Raw genomic sequence first — 10,200 nt, forward strand, 5'->3', positions numbered from 1 at the left:
GAGGAACCTGCTGCCTCCATCTTTGGGGTTCTTTGCCGTAAGATGGAGGCATGAAGTTCCCTTGAAACTTTGGTGCCTTTCTGCTAAACGTGGGATCACTTCCATAAGACAGTAATCTATGAGGGGCAGTCAAATCAAAAACGGGTCAGAAGCCAAAAGATATTAAAGAACATTTCTTACCTCAAAAGTAATCTCTAAAACTGTTAATACATTTATCCCACTGGGAGATAAGATGGTCAATCCCATCCTTTAAAAAACTTGTGGGCTGTATATGGAACCACATCTTTACCCAGCCACACACGTCTTCGTCCGATGCAAACCGATGTCCACGAATGTCTCTCTTCAGGTCTCCAAAAATGTGAAAATCACATGGGGAGAGATCTGGGCTGTAGGGGGGATATTGAAGCTCTTCCCAACCAAATCTCTGTAGCTCCTCACAGTTGACAGTGTGAGGGCGTGCATTATCATGAAGAAGGATAATGCCGTTCGATAGCATTCCAGGGCATTCGACTTTATGGCACATCTCAGTTTCTGCAAATTGTCTTCATAGCACTGTACACTGATTGTGGCCCCATGCTTGAGAAATTTGACAAGCAGAAGGCCCTTGCAGTCGAAGAAGGTCATCGTCACTTTACTGGAACTTGTGTGTACGGCTTTGGATTTCTTCGGTGGGGGAGAATTCACGTGTTTCCACTGTTGGCTCTGCCGATCGCTCTCGGGCTCAAAAGGGTGGCACCAAGTTTCATCCCCAGTGGCAGTACAGGACAGAAAAGCATACTCTTCTTCGTGGTATTGTTGCAAATGACCCAGTGATGCAGCCATTCTCCGAGTCTTATTTTCCTCCGTGAGTTGATGTGCAACCCACTGTGCACAGATTTTGCGGTACAGCAGGTGTTTTGTCACAATGGCGTGTACGGAACCGTGACTTATTCCCATCAAAAGACTAATTTCTTCCAGTGCTCTGTCGGTTTGCCTGGATATGACCATCCAATGCAGCAGTAACATCAGGAGTGATGACACAATGAGCCTGTCCTGGGCGAGCATCATCTTGCAGTGACACACGTCCCTCTCGCAATATCTTATGCCATGCCAGCATATGCAAACGTGACATGCTGTGTTCGCCGTAAACAACAGACATGCGCCAATTAATTTCTCGTTGTGCTACTCCTTCAGCAGTCAAAAAGCGCACTACACTTTGCTGTTCTTTAGTTGCCTCCATTACTGATGTTGGACGACCACACGTAGCACTAACCTTACTTCCAGCACAATAAACAAACAGCTAGTGTGCAAGGGCACATCACTGTGCTTTCCCAAGTCCCCACCAGATGTCCGTACCGTAAGCAAATTCCAGTATTACCAACTTGCGCGCTGTGTGAGTTATGCGTGGTGACCCGTTTTTATTTGACTGCCCCTTATAAATAAATATAGATTGCTTAGGGACATCCTGCGTAAGAGAATGTTTTGTAGGATCTTAACTACCATTATGGCAAAGGCAATGGATTAGGGAATTTTTTTTCTCCCCTTGACACTACAGCCTCAGTGGGCCTAGGCCTACCTCCATGAACTTCTCCGTTCACTTCGGTTTTTCTAGATCTTACACATTCGGTAGGACTCCTTGGGTGGGTGATAAGCTCATCGCAAGGCCTCTTCCTGTACACAAACACAGAAAAACGCACACACACAAACTAAACATCCATGCCCTGAGTGGGATTCAAACCCATGTCCCCGGTTTCCAAGCGAGCGAAGACAGTACATGCCTTAGAACACTCAGCTACCATGACCAGCAGATTAGCCAATTAGACTGTTCAAAATTTGGAGAAAGAATCTAATCTGATGGTGTAAAGTCTTGTTTCATTATCGCTGAAATTTGCCTAGTTTTGTGGTGTGATAGAAGAGATGGTAAAATTGGTGTAATTCTAAATAAATACAGGAATACTATGGGACTTCTGTTCAGTGTTCCTCCATATTTAGTCTTTATTTTCACATACTAGTTGAATTCCCTCTATTTTAGGGTTTCTCTAGTTTAACACTCAAGGCTGTTGTCTCCCAGAGAAGCATCGAGTAGAAATTTAATTTTTACACGGATGGTTTTGGATCCAGTGAAAGAGAGCAAAATGGTTCAGGCCTTGTGAAACAGGAAGCTGTATGACATCACATCTAACCCTGCCCTGCTTCAGGCACTGGGTTTACTTTTTTTGGTGTTGAAGAAGTAAGATTTGTACTTTTTTATTGTATGCTTCCATAAAGTTGTTAATGTTCTACAGGTCTCAGAAGTGTAGAAATGTTTATCAGTGATGAAAAATGACTACTAACATATTGTGCATGGGCAGTAATAATGACTTCTATCCTTTTCCCCACATTATGACTTAACCCAGAATGAATCATGTCATACCATCTATCTGAATTAAGATAATTCCCTTATGTTTACCATGTAGGTTTATTATGTGACTATGAAAATAACCAATTTTTTATAATTTCTGACTTAACCCCCTTTTCATATGCACTTGCAACAATATGACTGTATATGTATATAGTGTAGGTATATATTATATTGGAATGGGACTTGTACTATATAACCATAACATCACTGCATTCAAATTAATTTATGTGGCATCTGTCAAAGCAGGGCTTGAAATAGACCTGTATCCAATTCAGGAAAAGGGATGACTTGGAAAAATCACATTTTTGAGCTGCTTCACAAAACACAATATCTAAACAGTTCATTCTTAGCATACACATGTTTAAAGCATAGGAAAAGAAATGAGAGGAAACTCCTTCATTCCTTCCCGCCCCCACATATCAGTGGTGCATAAAAAAATGTTAAAACAGGTTGTACTTATCTTCATATGAAAATCAGAGTGATGATAGATTTATCATAATAGTGCTTCTTTGAAAATGAATGTTATGGAAAGTGTTTAGACACTCCTGTAAGCAAGTATGCATGAACTGTAACTTATTCTTGCTGATCATAATGACCATGTGGTCTAAGGAATGAACTGTCTTTGTCTGCTCAAACAGTAGGATTGTGGGTTCGAATCCCACTCAAGGTATGGATATCTGTGTGCATTTATTCTGTGGTTGTGGTGTCCTGTGTGCAGGTAGCAGCCTTGTGATGGACTGATCACCTGTCCAAGGAGTCCTACCGACTGTGTAAAGGATCAGGAAATTGAAAAGCAGCCGAAGTCCAACAAAGGGTTGTAGAGCCATAGATAACTCATTCTTTGCCACTGTCTGGAGATACCACTTAACATGCTCTTCAGGTACCAAAGACAGCTTACAACATCTTGGATCAGTTATCAGAAAATGTTGTATTTTCTCCACATGATCCCGTTACTGCATAATCTTCATAGATCATAGTAAAACTGGGAGGAAACATTTCTCAATTACTGACACACATCCAATAGAAGCATTTATTTTTTCAATCACGTATATTTGTGTTACTATTTAAAGCTGCAGATGCTTGGCGCACAGGGCATTCTGTGGTTACATACTGTCGTATTCCTCACAGAGGACATTTTGGTGTCGTGAATAACTCACTTGTTCTATATCAGTTATTTTGAGATTAATTTTAGTTAAAACATCAATAACTATTTACATAAAGTTCATTACTTTTAAACCAGTACCACAGTATTTATGGCTTTCGTACACTGTTCTCGTATGGGATCAGCTGGTTGTCATGGAGGGAAACAGTAGTTATATTTTGCAGTTTGGACTATAGATATGCCAGAAGCGCAAATAGGAATTGCAATTGTGAATAACAACCCTCGCATCCAAATGTCAGTCTTGGTAGATGACAACCACATCATCAGAATAATAGATATTGTGAATGACAGCTCTGATACCCTTATATGAAATACAATGAATGCCAGTTCTGAATGTAGTGTCCTGTTACATCTCTCTCTGCAACACATTTCTGATTATCTTAAATTGTATGGTTTTTATTTAACCATTGTACAAAATATTTCAGTCATATACGACCATCATCAGATATGTCTAATGGTTGTGCTAAGTTGGTATGCTATGTATGCTTTGGGCAATATTTAATAAAAATCGAAACATACAGTTGTAGTTTCAAATTGGTTAAAACTATAGTAAAATCAAAATTAAAATTGAAGCAAACTTGTTTGCATTATATCACTGAAATAGTTCATTAGTGTGTGCCGTGTTATTCTTTGTCCTATTTCGTTTCCTGTTGTTGATTATTATGTTTCAGTTCACTGGTGTGTTTGAACTCAGTTCAGACATATACATTACATCACATTAACAAATTACTCTGACAGCATAATTAGGGGTTAGCATGACGAATAATTGTGGGTTCTAGATTTGCTGATTGGATTTATTGGATACTCAAAAGTCGTACGTACAAGTAATTAGAACACTCTGAAGATTACTATAAATGTAACACACAAAATGAATTCTTCAGCATCTGCTTACTAGTTGTTACTTGGTAACACTTCAACTAAACATTCATGATTGCACTGCCTTTTTATAACTGCAAGGCAGCCTGCATAGAAAACATCATCTTGAAGGGTTCCGTTGCTGTTTCATGAAAGCGTTACCTCGGAAATGCTTTTGTGTTTAGCAACTTGTTATCTGGTAATGACCCACTTGTTGGTGCTGTTTTAGCAGGAACATGATTTCTGGGTCATTACTCAGCAATGGACGCCTGGCTCTGGCTCCACTATTCCAGTTTTGAGCCACCACGTCACAATATAATTGTTGGTCATACTTAATGATGGTTGTATACACCAGAAACCTGTTGAATATAGCGATATTATGAGTGGTTAAATAAAAACCACTTAACTTCAGAATGTCACAGAAATGATGTGTAGAAAAGGATGAGAATGCAAGTACTATAGTAAATAATTCTGACATTCAGTTTTAAGTTATGGTGGATAACAGCCATAACATACCTGACAACCCTCACATCCAATTATCAGTAATGGTGGATGACCATGCATTATGTCTGAATATCAGGCAGTTCTTACATACAGATAGATTATCAAACACAGTCAGTGACAACCCCACATGACAAATGACATTTCAGGAATTTTATTTTTGGGTGGGGGGGGGGGCATTTTGATTGATACAGCTTTTTAGTGTTTATCAAGTTGTCATAGGAATCTTTTTCTTAGAAGTGGTAAAGGATTGACAGATAACCCACAACATTACTGTTCCAGCAAGAGAAGACACAGATCTGTGAATGCTGAAAATATTTTTTACACTCTGCATGCCTAACTTTGCTGGCTTTCACTCAGTGATAATGTACACTTAGCACCTGCCAGGAAAGTGTTCTTATAGTCTGCACATATGTTGTCCTCTCATCCTAATACAGAAGAAAATCATAATGTAAAGACGGTGAATAAATCATATGAAAATGTAGCAGAGTTTAAATATTTCTGAATGACAGAAACATATCAGAACTAAAGGCATACCAAAGCTAAGAGTATGTTGAATTTTGGATCTCATTATCATTCAGTTTAGAATCATTCATCTATTTTCCTGTCTAAAATTCTAAAGATTACAGTATCCAAACTATAATTCTACACATGCTAAATCACCAAATGAGTATGTATTTCTTAGAGTAAATGGAATGGTAATCATCAATTAAGGACAGGTGTTTTGCACACAAGAAAATCTTACCAGTAGTAAAGATGATAGCTTCTTAGTGGTAACTAACTGCTTGGAGCTGAGTCCTTATTTTAAAAGCCACCAGTTGCTCAGTTATTCAAGAATTTGCCAACATTTGATGGAACCCAAAGGTTCATATCTGTGTTACACAGGAGCCTGCCGCTTGTCCATATCCTGACCCAAATTATTCCAGTCCATGCCACCCCATCCTATTTCTCTAAGATCCATTTTAATATTATCCTACCTCTGTCTAGGTCTTCCTAGTGGTCTTCTGGCATTCCCACCAAAACCCTGCATGCATTCCACTTCACCCCATCTGCTACATGCCCTTCCAATCTTATACTCCTTGACTTGAGCATTCAAATTATATTTGGCAAAGAGAACAAGTTATGAGGCTCCTCATTTTTCCTCCACTCTGTTATTTCATCCCTCTTCAGAACCCTGTTCTCAAATACCCTTAGTCTATGTGTCTGTTAGTGGTAGGATGTTGTATATTAAATAAAAAGCTGTCTGCGTGACATTGTTCTGAACATAAATCAAAGGAGGCAGACTAAAAGCCAGGGTTGCAGGATCCTGACCAATTTGAGAAAATCTGAACAACGTATGATGTTAAATTAGTAGACATTTCATAAAGTAAAGGGAGAATATCTGAAAGACAGTGAGCTTCTAAGAAATAGAACAAGAATATCACAGATTTGTATAGGGTATACATGAATTTAAGGATTAGTATTATGGTAAAGAATGAGAAAGTTGAAGAATTATTAATTGCCAAGTACTGATCAAATCCCAAGCAGGTGAAATATTACATTCTGTGATTGTAATTTTAGAATAGCCATAGTTGAGGAAGGAATCCTACTGTACTTCCTTACTTTATTAGGCATATCATTCTCAACTTCACACACAATTTTATCCATCATAATAATCTGAAAGATAACTCCACATAGACAAAATTATTGGGGGTCATCAGCATGGATTCTGACAGATCACAAGGGATATATTGTCATCTCTCAAAATAAATCAGTGATGCCGTTAAAATCAGCAACCATAATGTTAAATATTATTTAGAACAATATATGAAGTACACATGAACTACATTTGGCTGCGATTAGTCTTCCTTAAGTTCACTGTATACTAATATTTGATGCAAGTTGTTACACTTAAATTACTCTTGGGTAGGAATAAGATTTCAATTGACAAGGCTACGATTCTTGAAGTTCTTTTAATAACAATATTTACAGTTTCAGTGTGTCTCTGCACCATCCATGCTGTGACTCGGTGGATGGCTCTTCAATCTCTACATATACGCCCTCCAAGTCAGACTTCTCCAGTAGTGTTAGTTTGGCCCTGTGACTAGAACAGTGTTACTCTGTCTAGCCCGAAAGAACGCCCTCGTAACTACTGCTGCCAGTCTTGAATCAGCAGTTTTCCCACACACAACCAGTGCAGCTAGCCCATGCTCTTGAAATGGATATAGCAAGCATGACCCAATTTGTCCCTGCTACTTCTCCTGGTTGCATACTCTACAAAACCACCACCAGTTTCCAAATGAAAGAAATACATGAGGAAAAGGGATGGGCCATAACAATCATTTATTAAAGGTAATTCTGGAAATATGCATACATATCCCATTTATACTAGTTTTATTAGGAATGTCTCATATTCAAACTCTGCCTCTGTTGTAGCTTCAAAATTTAATCATTCTGCCTGTAAAGTTTAAGTCCAAATTTTGTTTGAAGGGTGATGGTAGCACAACTATTCAGTAGAGCAAGACCAAGTTTTACCCAGATGGGTCTGAAATATCTAAAATTGATTGATCATCATGAAGAGGTGCAAGTATTTGTTAATGATGAATTACATGAAACTAGGTAGGAAGCAGTACTACTGATGAAACCAAGATAGGCTGTTAACCATTTGTGATTAAACTGGATACATCCAAAACACAAGTCAAATGTGTTGGTAAATACACTTGAAAAGGAAAGTGAATAAAACTGTATATTCACACAGTCATCATATAATTGATATAACAGCATAAAAGTAAAATGTTTTTATATCTTAAATGCAAGCTGTATTCACAAATATGAATTAAAAAGCCCATTTTGTCTCAAGAGAGAACTGATTATATCAGAGCATCCTCTGATCGAATATATTCGCCTATGTCTGCTTGATGAAAACATACAATTGACATGGGATCTGCATGTTTACATTCAGCTGTTGTCTTGGCTGCTACTCCAAAGCCCTGTTTGAAAGAAAACATACATCAAGAAACTGGAGAGGTTACAAAAATACTTTCTTCATTAAATCTCATTGAATTATTTATAACAAAGTGTTGTTAACACCTACCTACATAATAATTTAATGTATGTGATACTACTAGTTCTCTCAAGACTGTTTAAGTAATGGCCACATTTCTGCAGTGATTCCACCAAGAGGAATCAATGCTGAGAACAAATCTCACAGAACAAGTGTCAGTGTTTAAGAGTAAGTGCAATTTCAAAATTACACAGTTCCATTTATGTTACATATTGCAGTATTGTCTGTTTTGTGCCATGATCACTTTATTACATGCAAGTATATAAAATACCTATACCATATAACCTTTCACTTACCAGAGGCAAGTCATTCATAGACACAACAATAACACCTTGATACTTTGGAGTGTTTTCTGTTATTCGTCCTAAACCAGATTTCAGTACATGATGACCATATAAAAATTGTTGTTCTGCAGAAGGCTTCAGCCAAATTTTATACTGAAAATGAAATAAAATTATGCAATGTTATAGTTTCTACATGGATTACACTAATCTGTACTTCATATCATGATTTTGCATTCTACCCATTCTACATCAATGAGAGCTTCAGCAATGCTACATGTATTTATAAAATAATGATATGATGAATATTTCACACAAAGAACATGCATGCATGCACCCACCTCCAACACAAAAAATAATAAAAAAGGCTGCAAAGAAAACAAGTACTGTGTGTAACTGAAAGGAAACCCTGTAACAAAGGTAAAGCTGTCTCTATGCTCAATAAAGTATCATACCATAAAGACACAAAGGACTGATGGTAGAGCTCCATACGTTCAATGCTGGCACTAGATGGAGGCAAGTGCTCAACTTTGCATCCTGATCAATTTACTCTCGGTGAAAAGAGTCCTCAGTACCCATAAAATAGGAGATGAGGTGAAGCCCATTGCCAGTCTGGACATTGTGGAAGAAAATCATATTTCATACTAGGTTTGGCAGTGCCAAAATACACCAAAATTGCGTTTGGTATGCAAAAAAAAAAATTTTGTGCCATGTTGCCAATGTAACAGACCGAATGATAATTGGATGGCTGAATTAAAACGATGATCATGGAAACAGCCCCACCACACCACGCTTCTGAAAGATATTTTTTTCTTTCCATGCAACTGGTGTTTCTTGGCTGATTTTAGGTTCTCACAGTAGTGACTGACTTACTTCTTACCTCAAACAAGAAACTGTTGATGTTACTGTACTTTGTTTCTTTTACCTGTGCATAAGGGGCTAAATATGTAAGTGCTGTAATGTGGAGTCTGAACTTTCCGGTCTTCGTGAACTTTCCAAAACACGTGCCTACGGTGATCAACTTGTCTGGTGGAACATTAGTTGAAAGAAGTAATATTTTCTCAGAAACGTAGTACACTCTATTTTTGTTCTCCCTGAAGCAATATGTGCCATCCGGTCGATCAATCAAAAGCTTAACATTCGCTCCTATACTGCAAAGAAACAAAAAAAAAAAATTAACCTCAACCTCGTAACGAAAGATAACTTGTGTCATATTTTAACTGGAAAGGTATTTGTTCATACTATTTTGAAAGTTTTTCGAAAAGCAACTTCGTTCTTTCGTTCGATAAGCGTTTCATCACAGTATGTAAACTGAACTACACAAACACGTATTTAAAAAACGATATGCATTCACACCACTCTTACAGCACATATCACCAAGGTACCAACAGCACCAACCACATAGACGTTGAACTGAGAGGATCGATGTTATTAGCGTTATTAATATATACTGTGTGCTTTTACCACGTGCCAGTTGCTTGTTTTTAATTGATATTTTTCTTTTAGGGCAGTAACACATTTAAAAAGAAAAAATGCCACCTATTCAGTCAAAACTTGGTAACAAAACATTGCACAGCCAGACCCGAGAGCCCGAGAGGTTGTAAATAACGTCCATTCCTTTATGAATGGGGAAGCGGCTGCAGGTCATGTATTGATACGTACGTACGTACAAGAGAGAGTAGTAAGGTCAATCGAAGTTTCAGAAAGAAGTTTACGGAGAAATCTGAATGTTCTTGATGTGAAAAAGCAGTCGCTATAAATGATATCATTTAACTCATTCCTCTCCAGATGGTTTTGAGCGAAGTGATGTTATACTCAGTTCGAAAACAGAAAACACAACGGAGTAAGAACCTCTGCAGTACAAGATATCAGGTTGCAACATTATTTATTGAGAGAAAGTTTCCCACCAGTGCCTGTAAAATATGAACATTTAATTTACATCAATTATTATTTCTAGCTATACGTGTGAACCAGTGAT

The 10,200-nt window shown here is 37.8% G+C and overlaps 1 protein-coding gene across 1 annotated transcript; it reads right to left on the reverse strand.

Annotated features, from left to right (window-relative positions):
• Positions 1 to 7,194: 7,194 nt before the first annotated feature.
• On the reverse strand, positions 7,195 to 9,841 carry LOC111865237 (60S ribosome subunit biogenesis protein NIP7 homolog). The gene is made up of 4 exons (XM_023853129.2): positions 9,465 to 9,841; positions 9,148 to 9,373; positions 8,238 to 8,378; positions 7,195 to 7,867 (listed from the first exon to the last, which is right to left on the reverse strand). The coding sequence occupies exons 1-4, from the start codon at positions 9,518 to 9,520 to the stop codon at positions 7,748 to 7,750; spliced, it is 543 nt and encodes a 180-aa protein (XP_023708897.1). The 5' UTR covers positions 9,521 to 9,841; the 3' UTR covers positions 7,195 to 7,747.
• Positions 9,842 to 10,200: the final 359 nt, after the last annotated feature.

Source organism: Cryptotermes secundus, unplaced genomic scaffold (genome assembly GCF_002891405.2).
Source record: "Cryptotermes secundus unplaced genomic scaffold, Csec_1.0 scaffold614, whole genome shotgun sequence".
Lineage (NCBI taxonomy): Eukaryota > Metazoa > Arthropoda > Insecta > Blattodea > Kalotermitidae > Cryptotermes > Cryptotermes secundus.